Here is a 16,390-nt window from a genome sequence, read left to right on the forward strand (position 1 = left end):
GCTTCTTCCACAAGATTCTCCTTCTTGAAAATGTCTCAGTATGCTACAGCTTCTGCAAGGGTCTGTACTCAGCTAAGGTATATGAGAGCTGTGGCATTTTCCTCATACCTGCACCAGTCTCTTGGCTCTCACTCTGTACTCATGAGGAATGGAATTGTTAACGGTGCTTACAGTTCAGTAGTGCTTACTGGGATCAGGCAATCCCCTGCAGATGGAAACAAGATACCCTAAATGTCACTAAGGAAATCTGTAGACTACAACCCTGGAAACTTCATGGGACAGAAAAGTTTCTGCAAAGGATGGAGCTGCTTCAAATGGGCATCAATTTAACAGATGCTTTCTGATTTCTGGTTCTCACTTAAGTTCTCTTGTTCTTTTTGTTTTCTAGAACTTGCCTCCATAGGTAAAACAATCAATGTACTAGTATAATTGTATTAGTAAAGCTGTGGAGATATAAGAACATCTATGTAAGGTCTATTTTTCACTCTAAGTTACTTTAACCTGGCAGCATGATCACAATTCAAAAATAATTTACCTTAAAAGATCAACAGATTTTCCTTCAGCCTGGAGCTTTAATTGGTTACTACTGATAAAAACAGCAAGAAAGAAAGCAAACAAAAATGAAACACACGAAGTATTGAAAGAGGTATGACTAGAAAAATGTGACCTTTCAAAATGAATTGTCCTTGTGGACAACACCTTCCATATGAAGCGTTCAGGGAACTTAAAAGACTTCTTTTATTTTGTCTGTTAAAAGACTGTTTGAAACAATTACTTTTTCCCCACTTTAATTCATTTTCATATTTCACAAAACAAAGTAAGAGGCAGGCACACTATATCTAAGGACTTGAGACTAGATGAGACTACAACAGCAAACAGTACACTAGCCATGTTCCTGCACATACAGGGAGGGGGAAAGGAAAAAAAAGACTGACTGATGCTTTTGATAAATTTGTGTCTTGTTTTGATGGACAAAAGTAACTTTTGTCTTTCATTAAAGTCAAATATAGTACCTGTACACAATAAAAAGAAACACAAATGCTGACAGAGTGTGCATCTCTTAATGACTCTGGTTTGGACATTTATTTAAAGGAAGCACAGAAACAGGGAAGAGCAAGCGCTATGCACCAAGGAAGTCTTAAGTCTGACTTTGACCTGACAGAAGAATGGAAATACAGGGTAAAAATTGCTGTTCAGCAACATTGCTTTTTCATTGTTATAGCTCACACTCTCAAAAAGCAACCACAAAAATCCAGAAGAAAACGGGTTTTAAGATAAGAAAAGAAATTAAAAGGTCAGACAGTTCCTGCTATGGACAAAAATCAGACCTTGCAGTTCTGAGAAACAACATTCCTCATTCTGCCTCAAGTCGAGGTAAGACAGGAAGAATAAGATTTCCAAATGCAGAGTCTTGAGTTATGAAGTATCCTGAGGAATGTGCATGTGCATGCTGGAAAAAGAAAAACATTTGTTAAAGCATAACTCCCTGCAGCACTGATATAATTTAAGACTTTATAGCTTCTGCAGCATTAATTATTTATTTCTCCCAGTCTGCTCCTCAGCTCTGATAGTCAAATTCAAAAACAGCATTTTAGATCAGCCACATCTGAATGGGGCCCAGCAAGGGAATTAACTTGGCCATTCCCTGCTGCTCCTTTTTCAGCAAATTCCATGGAGGTGGGGAGAGTGGTAAATGAACTCCTGATTGCCCTCCTTTGCCTAGACCCCATGCTTCCATTCTCATCTATAACCAACTTAGAGGTCTTGGTTTGTGACAGCTGCCACATATGACTGCCAGAAGTGTGCATCAGTAGTGTCACACAACCCAAGCCCACATGTACAAATGACATGTGACCAGACACACTCCTGTACAACATGGGTCACCATCATCCTGCCTATGTGACTTAGATATGCTTGTTCAACTGAGGAAGGCAGCTGCTGCTTATGGCTCCAGACAACCTTTTTAAAATCCTGTGTAGCCCTTCCCAGTTCAAAGACTGGACTCCAGTAAGCTAGACAGCCTGCATATTCCTTCCTTCCACCACTAGGGAAAAGCCCTACTAGATATCAAATTTTGCCTAAGCCAGCAGTGTGCCCTTGCAGTGATAAAGGCTACCAGCACAGTGGGCTGCATCAGCAAAGGAAGCTACCCGTGAGGCTGCATTTGAGATACTGTGTTCAGTTTGAGATACAAACTGGAGGAAGTCCAACAGAGACCTGAAGAGATGGCTGGAGGCTGGCCTGGAGCTCTCAACACCCAAGGATATGGTGAGAGGACTGAGCTTCTTGTAAGAAGAAAGCTAAGGGGAGATCTTATGCTGTTTTCAGATACCCAGTGACAGTATATAGAGAAGACAGTCAGACTCAGAGCCAAGAAAGGCTGTGAGAAGTCCATCCCTGGAGAGCTTCAAAACTTGATTGGACCATGCCCTGAACAATCTAATACAACACTGCTGTTAGTCATACTTTGAGCAGGGCACTGGACTAGAAACCTCCAGAGGATCCTTCCAGCCTACAATGTTCTGTGATCAACAGAGGACACCACCCAGAGCTCACTTCTGCTCCCATTCATTTTAGGGGAAGCAATGTGGGGCCTTTACTGGGTAGTAGAAACACAACAAGGCATAGGATACGTGAACAGCATTGCTAGTTTGCATCTCAACATTTTTCCCCTTCCTGTCCCCTATGCCAAATCATGCTGTCTAGAGAGCCAGGAAGGCAGGTGGCCAGGTACTGGCTTTCCTGCTCCATTTCCAATTTCAACACCAAAATCAACCTTGCCTGACATAAGCAAAACAGCAGCAAATAGAAGTCTGCGAATGTACAAGTAAGTTTTCCAAATCTTTCAACCTTGTTGTATGTAACTGCAGGGTATCTACCTGGCATCTACTCAGATTCAATCAAGCAAATCCATGTGGCTAGTTCTCCCTACACTTCATGAGACATTCAGAAGTATGATGAAACTGACTCTTGACTGAGATGTACAAAACAGCTATGATGATACTGTAGGCTACATTATTACAACCATATCAAGGGAGAATGAGTTGACAGATTTAAGCTTTCATCATAAGAGAAGAAGAAACTTCATTCGTGACAAATACAGAAATGTATGAAACCTAACCTCTGAAAGGGGCTTTTCATTCTCTCTAGGTGCAGGACTGCTCTCTGAAGGGATGCACATCTACAACAGAGCCAAGCTAAACTCTACCTGACTGTATCAGCTTACCTGCAGTGCAGCCTTCTGTTGTGCTGCAATGTGCTGTTGCTCAGCGTGATCACGGAAATCCTTGTTCAGCGGTGATCTTGCAAGTGCAATGCTGCAAAAAAGAACAAGATGGTATGACACATACCACAGAAAAAAACGTGTCCTTGCCATTCTAGCCATAGATTCCATGACTTCCACAGCTCACGATTTATTTGACTCTTGGCTTGACAATTATTAACTATTGTTTGAAATTACTATTTGTTAGCATAAGAGAGAAAAGGAAAATGAGTGAGCATGGCTGTATCATTTGACCTAGCATAAATAACCGATGCCAAACTAAACCAGAAGAGTCACAGTCCTGAAGTCTGTTGTGGATTTTGCTCATCGGTGGAGTCTCACTGAAGTCAGTGGAACCAGTGGGGTGCAATGTTAGACAATGTCAGCTGTTTTTAAAACATCAGCTTTGTGTTTTCACCGGTATTCAGTCACTCAGTGACTGTTCTAAACAACTGCAATAAACATAAGCACTAACAAGAGCTCAGCAGTCTTCAGTATAAGACCAGTTTTTTGGCAGGTGGGCAGCAGATCACTTGTTATGGTAAAGGAGCTTCCTATTGACATAACTGAAATAATGATCCTCTGATGATAGCTTAGATTACCTAAAATTGATTTTGCTCCTCTATCTCAGTGCAGCATAATTAGGTTTCAAATTAAAATTTCTAAATAGGTTTTGTTGGCTTTTATATCTTCAGACTTGTCCACCTTGTTAACCAAAAAAGAAGAAATAAAAAGCAAACTTTTTTTCCCAGCTCTATATAAGTAACATGATCAGCCATCCTCCAGGTAGAAATCGGTGAGGACTGCCATTAGAGCTGTATTGCAAGGCAATTCGCAACTACCTCTGAAATTGGCTCTGGAGATCGGTGCTGAAAGCCCAGCTCTCCTCAGTCAGAGACACAAAAGTATGAAGGACAATGAGGGATCCAAGCATACTCATCACCTGACCTTTCCCAGCAGCTTCAATGTTAACAGCTGGTGCAGTAAATCAGTTTTTCAAAAGCAGCCATACTCATGAAAAGACCTTTAGCCAAATCTATGCCTAAATGCACAATGAAAACTAGGTAACGATCCTCTGAACAGATTTTGTGACAAATATTAAGATAAGCTTCACTGCTGGAGAAAAGTATTACTGAGTTTATTTAAAACATAGTATTTTCAGTTATTTTGAAGGTATTTATTTTGCATTTAATTCTGTACCCTCTAACTTCTCAATATGGTTTCTGTAGATAATCTTAAAGCTTCATCATAAGCTGACACTTTTGAAGAGAGGTATTCTGTTCTTGGATAGAGGATACCCAAATGCCAAGGCCAGAAATTAATTAACTCATTCATCCTTACACTGGCCATGCCACTATTGTGCTTTAGGTACAACAAGCTCTCTTCTGTCAAGTTTGGATAATTTCTGTGATCTCATTTCTGACAACTCTGTGGTCCAAAACCTGTGGCACAACGCCCCTGCCACAGAACTGTCAGCTTCTCAAAAATCACATCAGCCGACCATGCCAAAGCAGAGAGTTTGACTGCTGCTTTGTAGGTTCCCACCCATCCCCACCTTCAAAATTAGTAAATTCTAATTCTGCTCAATAGCATATACTGTTATTTTTCCTTAAAGAAAAACGAAAGCAAACAAGCACTCCCTGAAACTCTGCCAGACTCCCAATAAGGTATGGAAACACTGTTGCCAGGAGTCACGGGTTGTACATAACAGTATGACACTTCTATTTCCTTCTCTAATCAATAATTTTGCTTGAATAATAACTGTACACAGAGTCACTCAGTGATCTAACTCTGCTGATTTCAAATATTCTGCATGCTTTTTGGCAGTATGAAGGAATTAAAGGTGACCTAGAATCTCCTTGAGAAAAGACACAGGCAGCACTCAAGACTATTCAGAGTATTTGACTCTTGTACAGATACTGCATGTAACACAACGTGTCTGTAATATGGCACCGCACTGACTTCATGCTAACCCAAAAATTCAACTATCTCAATTTCTCCATGTAAACCAGCATGTGATTTTCTAGTTACTGATTTGACAACAATCTAATATTTTTGTCTTAAATGGAAGAAATCCGTGACAGCTCTTAAATTCAGATTAGATAGGTGTAATAACCTTATGGTGTAGAATCATCCCTACAACACAGCATCTTTTACGAGAAGATCTGCAGTAACATAAACTGGCTTTGTCTTGCACACAGGGAATTTCAAAGATAACTCACTCCCTGCCATAACTGTTCTTCTCTAAACACACAGTACCCTGAACCTAATGGTCTGGTACTTCCATTCCTTAGAGCATTTTACCTTAATAATTAAATGCTTTCTCAGTGCCTGCTCCCTAATTCTTCTTTAAGGTAGACTTTAATACAGATGAGTAAGCGTATCTGCTTCTCCCCTTCTCAAATGGAAATTATGTAAGCCAAAATTCAGGGTCTGTAAACAATTTTAAATACTAGTATGTTCCTAAAGTGCAAGGTCTCACTGACTGGTTATTGAGGATGGTCAGAAAACACTTCTGATAAGTGTTTATGTAAGTTTACAGCTCACTTGCTATTTTTTTTTCCCCTTTGATGTAATCAGTGATGTCCAAACAGGTCTAAGAACATAAAATACCTGGCTCCAGGGTGATTTGTGGAAGACTGGTTTTGCATAAGTAACTTTCTCTTCTCCTTGTCTAGTTCTGCCAGGATTGCAACCCTATTTTTATTCTGGAAACCTGGTGGGAATGACAGAAAAATATTAGAGAGATTTACTTGATTTCTGTGGCCCAACTCTAACCTTGCGGAATTAAAAGTCTCTGTACAATATGACATTATGATGAATACACTAATCTTCGAAGCTTTGCACCCATCTGAAAGGCTATTACTAAATAGGTTTCATTTTTCCCTTTCTCATTTTGCAACATAAAATAGCTTCCTGAAGCTATCATACATATTAATACATTTTAAAATACAGGTTTCTATCTTAAGTTATGTCTTACCCCTTCCCAAGCCAGCTCTGGAGCTATAAACACGATACACGATCAAATACTCGCCTTTCAAAAAACAGGTAAACTTACCAGGTTCTAAATTTAAAACGCAGTCACTGAACGTACAATTCAATGATAATAATGGAGTAGTATACTCACAAGGCCTAATTTCTCATGCCAGTGAGCTCAAACTATAATACAAGTTTTATAGATGTAACAGGTAAGAATGAGACAACCACTAAGCTTGCACATGTGCTTATACACAAAATTGCAACCTTCTATTTAATCTATGCAGAAAAGTTTTGGGTTTAATATCCTGATGTCCTTACATATACACATTACTCTTATTCCGAGTATGACGACAATGCTGGAATAGAGAAACAAAATTAAACTGTCTGGACAAAATATGAGAATGTGGCCTTTATTTGCTTTGTACATCATTCTCCCAAAGGGACCTTGTATAGTCGAGAAGGGGTGAGGAATTGAGACAATGCCTAAAATAGCTGTCATTTCTGTATTTTCAAAGTTGCCTTCTAAATGAAAATGTGGCAAAACTGACACTGTACTTACACAGGACTCTTACATGGTAAAGGATCTCATTGTGGCCACCAAATGAACCAGATGCACAAGTCCCTGCTGTTGCCTAGTATGCTTGTACAGCACAATTGAGGACAACAGCTACAGAGCTGACTCTTACAGACAGATGTCTATGCCACTAAGGACACTCCTCATGACAAGAATATACCCTTTTAAAAATCTCTAATTAGCTTCTATTCTATAAATCAAGCCACTACACTGTCATATAAAAACAAGATGTAAAAGTCAAGTTATCTCCTTTATTTCCTTCATAGAAAAAGTGAAAGTTATTCCCATTGGAAACTGCTGTGTGTTGTGCCCTCATCCCTGTCCTGAGTGCTGTAGCTTAGTGCTACCACCACTAACAAATGGTAGCCCACAAGCTGTTTGGAAGACCAGACATGCTAACTCTTACAGGGAGTATTAGCATGTCAAGGTAAAATGATTTCAAATTTATTTTCAGTAGCTGCACTCAAAGTTCATTCCCTTTGAGAGATCTTCTGTTGCTGCTCAATTACATAATCCAATATTCCTTTCATCAGCATGGCTCAATAAAGGAGAAAATTATCCGGTTGGAACCTTCAACTCTAAGTAATAATTTGCATCTGTATTGCCTTGCTATCAAACCCTCACCTTTTTCTTTTACTATGCCTTACACATCCCTGAGCCTCAGTGCCTCAGAGTTCTCGAAAGGAGCAGTCATTCGATTACATTTTACTGTGGTTTTATGCAAGATCACCCATAATCATCTTTACATTTTTTAACAGATTTTTAAATTAAATTTAATTAATCTCTACTTTGCCGTCCGTTAAAGTCTCTTTCCCACATGGCACTAGTTCCACTTAAAACTGGAACCCACTTAAGTGGGCAGGATATGGATAGTGAAGTTGATAGCTATCCGCTGGCTGCGCCACTCAGTTGCAGAGGGAGTGAATGTGAGGCTTCCTGCATGAAGGATTAGAGAGGAATCCGATAACAAGGTCTACTGCAGGACACAGTCCTTGTTGCTTGTGTAAGAGTTGTTTGTGTTTTGTTAATATAGATTGTGGTTGGTGCAGATAGCACATTTTTTCTCTGTTGAATAAATCCCTAGATTTTTTAGAAAATTCTTTTGTATCCGTTGCGGGTGTACTACACCTTTGACACACGGTGTAGTAGTTTATAATTTTTTGTATAAGAAATAAGAAAGAGCTTTTTGCTTACTTGACATAATGGCTCTAAAAATGCCCTGGAAATCTGGGATGGGTACCAGTAGGTTGGCACCCCCAATTGAGAGACCAGGTTGGACCCTGGAACACCCTTTGGGACAAGTGGGAAACCTGTACTCAGGTATGCCCAGAACCATGGACTAATGAATTCCCCTATAGAGGTTTTAAAATATTGGGAAGGGATCATAGAAACATCACATATGAAGGGGAAGGACCCGCTTAAGCACGCTGGGCAGATGGGGGGTGCCCTCCTATTTGCTTATAAAGTACAATGGGGGCAAACACAGGAATTGGAGGCAAAAGTTGAACAGCTGGAGAATCAGTTGCGGGAGCTTAAAGCAACTACAATTGTACAACAACAAGCCCTCCTTAGTGAAACAAAACAGCGGGAGGAGTTGGTGCAGAAATGTGCCAATCTCGCTACCTGTTTCGCAGCATGAGCAGCCCACCAGAGGCAAAGGGCTCCCAAAAGCCAAAGGGTGGTCATCATGTCTGGGCAATTGTAACTGACCCCAGGTGGGATCTGGAGACATGGGACAGTAATATATGGGAAAGTGGTGATGATGATTCCACCAAGACGGATGGGGAAGAGGCAGCACCCCCGACCTCTGCAGTGCCTGAGTCAGGGAAGTGAGCCGCTCCCATTGTAAAACGAAAGGCGGTGGCTGGTCCTAATGGTGTATTTATCTGGCAGGATTAGATGGAAGATTATTCCCCTGAGGATATTAAAAACCTTTCAGAGAAATATAAACAGACGCCAGGAGAAAAACCACAGCATTGGTTGGTATGGCTTATGGAGGAAGGAGGCAACACAGTTTTGATAGACAGCATAGATGCAGCCAAATTCTTGGGGCTTACGACAGACCCGTATGTTCAATCAGCCTTATAGCAAATACCCTGGGAAGGAGAAAATATACCTTCGGTTACTTTAATAGCTGGATAATAGACATACCAGTGATGGAGCATGGCTCCAGCAGTGAAAAGTTGGGCTACACTGGCTTACGCTGTTCTGTAAGCATATTGATTCCAGTCTTCCACGTTTCTCTGTTCTTCAGGTATTGTACGCTATCTTTTTTTGAACGCCCTGCACTTGCAATGAGTTTGAAACATTAGAACACTGCTAAATATGTGCTCCAAGAGATACAAAGGCTGAGAGATCTTGCTAACAAGCTAAAATTCAACATTTCGGAGTTGCAGCTAGCTCTGACTTTACTTTCTTGTAAATTCTGGAGACAATGCCGTAATAGGATGAATGAAGTCCCTCTAAGAGGGGTCTGAGCTAAAGTGATCATGTCTGTATGCTCATTCTTTAGAGTTTTCAGCCAAAAAAACTTAATACTTGACATATTACTCAGTAGCCTTCTGCTAGTGCTTGTTCATACCAAACTGCATAAATCTAAATGTATGCTTGGGATTCAGATGATATGGTGATTGAGGCAAGAAAAAGGAGACCACTTTTTAATATAAGTTGCTGCTATTAAAAAATAAAGACCAAATATGCTTATATTTATCAGGAAGCAGATGGTATGATTCAGAAAGGCTTGAGGCATGTGTAAGAATAAAATTTTAAATGCTGTTTTTAAACTGATCAGAAACTGTGCAAGATTATCACTGTCTTCTATTTTAGTACGAGACTTGCTATAGTATCTTATGGCATAAACTCTAGAGGAATTCAGAAGAAACACAAGTATTCTTATTTCTTTTTCTTCTCCCTCTACTAAGAGCGTTTAAAAAAAATAATTAGTATTTTGGTCTAGAATTCAGACAGTACCCATCAGCAACCCGCTGTAGTGAAAGAGTCATTTGTTTAAGAGAATTTGTTAATGGCAAGTAGAAAAAACCCTGCTTGAGAAAATGGAGGAGGACATCCAACACGTACATGTTAGTGCTCCTCACCTGAGCAATGTGAGGTTCCTACAGGTATTTTAAACTTTTTTAAAATGCAAAGTAAAACCTGTTCATTTAAAAGTTAACAATGGAGGGGGTGGGACACGAGAAATCCATTTTAGAGAGAAAATCTGGCATCCTTACAAAACAATCAATCATATCTGGCAATACATAAGCAAGACTTCCATTTAGATTTTTCCCTGCCCAGGACCCCAAAGTGCTTCCATAAAGACCAACTTGAAACAGCTACGGAATTTTCCTACTTCAATTACAAAGTAATTTTTCATCTGTAGATTTGACACATCTGTTCCACTTTCTAGTAATAAAAATGCAGACATGAAAAAAAGCCATCCTTACAGATTCTCATCTGTAAAAGGAAGTGTAGGTTTTCAAACACAGCAACTTCTTAATAAAGCTTTAAGTTTACACTTCCCTTAACTGGGCTGAGTAGCACTACTATTTTGAGTTTGAACAGTTCATGACTACTGCAGTTCATTAATATTCTTCTCTGCTTTGCAGACACAAAAGCCCTGACACAAAAAGACCCGTTCAAGGCAGCTAGATAGATTAATGGCAGTGTCAGATGTCAAACTGAGCACCTGGATCTCTAAGGTAGCACATTCAGGACATTCAAAATACAAACCTGTTCTGACACATCTATTTCTGACATCAAGCACTGTATTATGTGTTCTGTGCAGGAGCTAAAAGTTTGCTTGTTGATGTTTTGCATGTGAAAGGCAGAAAACTAGAGAAAGCTGAAGCCTTGCCAACTGATACTGGTAGCTTTAAGAGCTCACAGCAAGTTTCACTCTCCAACTAATCTTAACACCTAATCTTACCACCCTACCTCACTGATATCTACGTCAGTTCTACTAGCTAACTCTGCATGGCAAGAAACAGTATTAGCTTTATCTACTTTAAGTTCTTGCTTTTCATCTCATATCTTTTCCCTGATCTGTTGGTTGCTTCAAATTCACAATATGTATAAGCTCTTTTTAATATGGACTATTTATCATTTGTCCATAAATGTGCAACAGCACAAAAGAGCCCACGGCCACTTTGTGTTCAAGATACACTTCTGCTTGGAAAAATGGTTTCGAAGCTGGATGTCTGCTCTAAGCTCTGCACATGAAAAAGCACTGTCACTACACACTGTTCCGCCTGCTCAATTCAGAAACCATTTCACAGGAATTTTGTTACTGAAGTGCATGCTTTCATAAATGCTAGCCTTCATGAAGTGAGGCAGCAACCTCTTCACAAGCAGAATCTAAAGACCTTATTAAACACACAATATTTGGGAAAAAGGACGCAGTAACTGTATTTTGATTTCCTCTTCTGCTTGTAACTACTGACATCACAAAACATCACCTAATAGTCTGCTGCCCATCAATACTTTTCAGTAACAATTTACATTCGGATATACTTTCATATACATTGTGTGACAACGAAACAAAAGGCATATTAGTAATTCAGTAAATGAACTTGAATTCCTAAAAGATATATATTAATATATTTCATCTGTCCCTCCAGAAGACAGCTACATGCATAGCTGAATGCAAGTCATTGACTGCTTTATGGCCACAAAGTTCTCCAGGGAAGAGATATGCTACAGCCCTCAAGTACTATGCTTGCACACAGATCAGACTCAGATGCAGAGCCGCAAAGTTTGTAGATGATGACATAAATCAAGGCAGAACAGCACAATCTTCCATTTTAACACAGACTCTGTGAACAGAATGCTATATCAGCTGCTCACTGTGTTACACGAATGCGCTCACATACCTTTAGGCCAAAAGGATAAACAACCGCCAGGACAGAAAGAGACCTTGTAGAATTGCTACAGCCTGAAGCTTAGAATTCTGTACGTATTTAAAGAGCTTGGTTCTTCCAACATACCAGAACTCTTCTTTTCAGAAAAGTTCAGTCCTGTCTGAAGCAGGACCTGTATTTGTTTCAGCTTTGAGGACCTAAAGGAGAGTTTCTTCCTGAACAGTCACATTTCTTTTATCTCAGAAGGCTTCCTCTACGAGAACTCACACACAGCATCTTTAATTTAGTAACATGCAAGGTATGCTCTGGCCTTGCTGTGCACAAGCAAAAGCATCACAAAAGCAGCCTTATTAATGCATGTTGCACAAGTACTGTGAAGTATTGCTGCAGAAGCAGTGTATCACCAAGCACCTGAAAGTAATTTCTGTAATTCAGAAGCTGATTTTCACCCCCCCCCTCACCCCCTCCCAGATGTACCACTCTGGTCTATGAGCTCATCTTGTGGACAATACACAGCATGCTAAAAGCTTTTCCATTTCTTTCAAACACAGTAATCAGTCTCATGCAATCAGTTCCACATGGTACTAACAGCCTGAAGTAAGGCTTTAATGTAATTCTATTTAGGTTTGCTGCATTCATATGTAGCTCCTCAGCTTTGAAATTCTAATTAAAAGACTACTTTCCTAAGAGGCCAATGAATTAAAGGAAGTCCAGTCCACAAAATCTTAACCGTTGTAGTCTGAATCTCCCAATTAACAGAAAACTCAGTTAACTCCTAGGAAAATACCTGGTACTCATTAAAGGGAAAGAAACAACTCGGTAGAAAAAATTACAAACACAGTCTACCTGTGTAGAAGGCTAATGTTTAATTCATCCTTACAGTTCTGAGTTAAGTGCTACCATTCATAAACCTTCCAGTGAGCGTTTCAGTAAATCCCTATTCCTTTTGTCCAAGAAGAGGGAAATGAAAGAATGAATTGCTTGAACGGTACCTATAGACGCCTTGAACTGTTGCTAATATTTACCCGTTCCTTTCCAATTTTCCTAGGTATATTATTTATAGGCTCATTTGGGTGATTAAACTTTATAGTGTTTCTTGCCTGCTTAGTGCAAAAATTTTCATATGATAATGAAACAGCTCCTTTATTGAGTCTCTAATGAGTATCTCAAAGTATAAAAGCAGATTCCAATGGTCTATTAAATTATAAGCCTCTGGAATGTGGAGGCAAGCAAGGGCTTTCTGGCAATAAAATCCAACCCCACTTCTCAGTAAATTCACATATTTAAGAAAAAGTAGCTTTTAAGTCTCTATGACAGTATTTTATTCCTTGCAAGGATGCTGACTTGGTATTCACACAATAAAGCAAGATTTACCATTACATACCAAAAACTTCTCAGAGTTAGAATTTGCAAAAAGACAACTATCTGCCATGTGCAGTACTCCTCTCTCAAGACTTCACAAAAGCTCAATAAGCATTCCAAAAACTACCTGCTTTTTGTCAGGTAGCAAGAAAAATCTGTCTTTTGGACCAACACATTTCTTCTGTATTTGTTTTGAAAGCAGAGAGCCATTGCAGAGGGAGTGGAGGGAACCACACAAGTGATCTAGCACCCCTTCAAAGCATCAGCACTTCAGAATTAATTACACCCAGCTTTGTAGGACTGCTTTCCTGGATAAGGACACTCACAAATGTGCATGAAGAAGTCTCTGGTTGCTGGGAAACTGAATTCTGAATTCATTTCTCATAACCAATAAGTGAAGAGCCATACCTGAGAAGCTTTTTTTCTCCTCAGCTCTTCCATAGAAAAGACAAGCCTCAGAGTTCCACTAAGATTTCCAGAAAGCACCTCTAGAGGGCGATTTAAGACCCTCCTTCAATTTACCGTGTGACCGATCCGCCCCCAGACTCTCAGCTCCTTCTAATGCACGTGCTTCGGCTAGATACATGGATCATTTCCACAGCTTGAACGATTTTACGGATGCAATTCAGATGAGTCATCATACAAAGAAACATTTCATCGGAGTTAGCATTATGATTTTATTTGGCTTTTCCTCCTAGGCCTGGCCACTTGCTATCTGTCTTTGCTGTTACTTCCCTGGGTCTTTCTGCTCCCATTGTGACATGGAATATACTCAACTTCTGGCTGTTCCCTGATGCTAAGCAACAGCTGCAAGTCATGTTCAACGCTAAGCGTTTTAAGTGTCATAAACACACTTCAGGAAATAACCACAGCACCACAGGCATGACAGGTACTTCATAACCTGAGTAAGAAGGAATGCACAGTAATTCAGAGCTCCCCTGCCATCAGTGGTCTTTTTCAATCATTCAATGTGTGTCTTCTCCCAGAAGGCTTGCTCACATTCTGCTACTTTCACCTCCACCTTCCTGCCTCTCTTTCCCTTTTTGCTTTCTGTAAATAAACTTACGGTTTTGGTGACTTCACTGACATTTTGTACATAGCCTTTCCCCTTGAATACTTCGATTAAAACTTACCTTGTCCTGAAGGATTTGCTGCCATCCTTCACTTTTCAGCCCTTGTTTTACTCAGCTGCAGTTCAAATCTTTTAACCCCACAAATATCTGCAAAACAGGCACAATACAAGATAAACATATTCCTTTAACGGAAAAGCTTGGATTTCATTCTGTTACAGGTTTTATAAATGTGGCAACTGTTACAAAGCATAAGCCAAATACAGCATGCGTATTGCTTAAAATATGTAACACTATTTATATTGTTCTGCTTGAAATTTTTAGCTTGAAATATCAGAAGTTGTGATCAATTCTTTTTCAGAGTCTAGTAACTTAAGAACAACCTTTAGAGTCATTCTGGAGCCATACACGCTTTTTCCTAACACAATTTCTTCCTGACAAAGTATGTCAGAGTGCGCTTAAGAATCACGTTAAAGCATTACACTCCTTCAATGCTAAAGCCCTGAAAGGCCTCAGTTCAGGCTCCAACTCAAGGAAACCGATTATTTGAGGAAAGCCAATTTAAATCCCAGCTACAAGGCCCGCCAAAGGCTACCATCCTCACAGCTGCAGCAAAACAAAAAGGGATGCCTGCTCCTCAGCCGTACATCGTACATCACCTCGGGCCTCGATCAGCTGCTGTTTCCATTAAGGTGCCAGGCTGTGACGTGCAGCGGCGAAGGGCTCCAGCTCAGCCGGGTGGAGGGGAGGGATGGGAGCACCGAATCCTGCGGGGAAACGCGAGTCACAAGTCTCGGTCAGATTTCGACAGGAGACCAGGAAACAGTTACACCCCGGAACTGCGGGTCCCTGAGCACCAACGCTAGCGCAACGAGAAAGTAAGTCGACAACGGTATTAATTAAGAGCAGCGACACGACCGGGCACGACACGCTTCTCCGAGAGCAACTTGCGGGCCGGGGAGAAGCGCCCGGGGAGGCCGGGTCCGCCCGATCGCCTCCGCCCGGCCGCTGACAGGCGGCGGGCCGGCGTAGGGCCGGGGCTGTCCCCTGGGCTAGGAGGCGGGGAGCGGGAGCGGCACGGCGGGGAGCGGGAGCGGCACGGCGGGGAGCGGGACGCCAGGCTCGCACCGACCGCGGGAGCGGGCTCTCCCGTCGCTGCCCGCCCCCGCCCGCCGGAATGGGCTCTCCCACCCGCATTCCGCCACCCCCACCCCTCCCCGCGCGTGTGGGCTCTCCCGCGCACCTTCTCCCCCCCCACACCCCCCGCCGCCTACAAGGGACGGACTCTCCCGCTCTCTCCGGGCCGGCGGGGACGGGACGCCCCGGCCCGGCCGGTCACCCGCCCTCCCGCTGCCCACCTGCCCGAGGGCTCCTGCCCCTTACCTTTCTCCCCCGCCCGGCCCTAGCCGCAGCCCGCCGGCCTCACGGCCATCCCGCCCAACCCCCCCCGCTCCCCAACTTGGCTCTCGCCACCCAGCCCCGCCCCGCCGCGCCGCAGCCACTGAGCTGGCGGCAGAGGCGCATGACGCACGCAGCGCGCGACGGCGCCGCCTAACTCCTTCCCGGGCGGCGGCCAAGCGCTTCACGTCGCGTCGCTTGACGGACGGGGGAGAGTGGCCAGTCCGCTGCAAGCGGGGGTGAGGCGGGCCCGCCCCCGCCCCGCTGCGGGGCCGCCCCTGGTCTCTAGGCAACGGGCAGGGCCGGCGGGCGCGGCCCGGCCCGGCATGGCGGCCCGGCCCGGCCCCGCTTTGAGGCGGATGTCTGCCCGGGCCGCCCTTGCCGGCCTGCCGTGCTGCGCGGGGCGGAGCCTGGCCGAAGGGGTCGGGGCCGGAGGAGACGGGCTGGTGCGTGGCGAGGCTCAGTTAGGCGCCAGTAAGTGTTCAGCTCAGGCTTTGAACTCCGGTCTCTGCTGCAGGGCTCCTGCAAGGGTCGTCGGCCTGGGTGCGGGGGGGTTCAGCAGCAAGCGTGAGGGTGACACTAAAGGGGACTTCAGGCACCAGCACAGTTAAATGGGGGGCGGGGGGGCGGGAAGTGGAGGGGAAAGGGTTGTTTAATTTCTTATCACAGCCACGGAGTTTGAGTTTGAACACAGCAGGAATGATTACTCGGCATGAATTGCAGAAGGGACTGTGCATTCATGTTACTAATGCATGGTTTGCTTTTGAAGTGTCAGGTAACAGCTGTATAAATGAGAGTGTGTTTTCTTAAGTGATGGAGACTGTTCTGGAGGGTAAGCCTCAGTCTTAAACTGCGGCGATCTGTGACTTTTGTTTTACGTCCTTGTGGT

General features: G+C 42.7%; 1 protein-coding gene across 4 annotated transcripts; it reads right to left on the bottom strand.

Annotated features, from left to right (window-relative positions):
* Positions 1–1,052: 1,052 nt before the first annotated feature.
* INIP (INTS3 and NABP interacting protein) lies at positions 1,053–15,584 on the bottom strand. 4 transcript variants are annotated; one of them, XM_075020150.1, is made up of 6 exons: positions 15,487–15,584; positions 14,763–14,870; positions 14,167–14,253; positions 5,876–5,978; positions 3,227–3,317; positions 1,053–1,450 (listed from the first exon to the last, which is right to left on the bottom strand). In XM_075020150.1, exons 3-6 carry the CDS (start codon positions 14,189–14,191, stop codon positions 1,355–1,357), a joined length of 315 nt encoding a protein of 104 aa, XP_074876251.1. In that variant the 5' UTR covers positions 14,192–14,253; positions 14,763–14,870; positions 15,487–15,584; the 3' UTR covers positions 1,053–1,354. The 4 variants fall into 4 exon arrangements, with proteins under 4 accessions (XP_074876251.1, XP_074876249.1, XP_074876252.1 ...); XM_075020148.1 differs by having other exon boundaries at positions 14,751–14,870; XM_075020151.1 differs by having other exon boundaries at positions 14,763–14,965.
* Between the last annotated feature and the right edge of the window lie 806 nt (positions 15,585–16,390).

Source organism: Buteo buteo, chromosome Z, assembly GCF_964188355.1.
Source record: "Buteo buteo chromosome Z, bButBut1.hap1.1, whole genome shotgun sequence".
Classification (NCBI taxonomy): Eukaryota; Metazoa; Chordata; class Aves; order Accipitriformes; family Accipitridae; genus Buteo; species Buteo buteo.

What these genes read in the sequence shown, in the direction of transcription:
- INIP (XM_075020150.1), bottom strand. Translation starts at nt 14,191, where the DNA reads ATGGCAGCAAATCCTTCAGGACAAG. An exon ending in AGCAAATCCTTCAGGACAAG is followed by an intron (nt 5,979 to 14,166) that starts GTAAGTTTTAAT and finishes CATTCCCACCAG; the next exon opens with GTTTCCAGAATAAAAATAGG. An exon ending in ACAAATCACCCTGGAGCCAG is followed by an intron (nt 3,318 to 5,875) that starts GTATTTTATGTT and finishes TCTTTTTTGCAG; the next exon opens with CATTGCACTTGCAAGATCAC.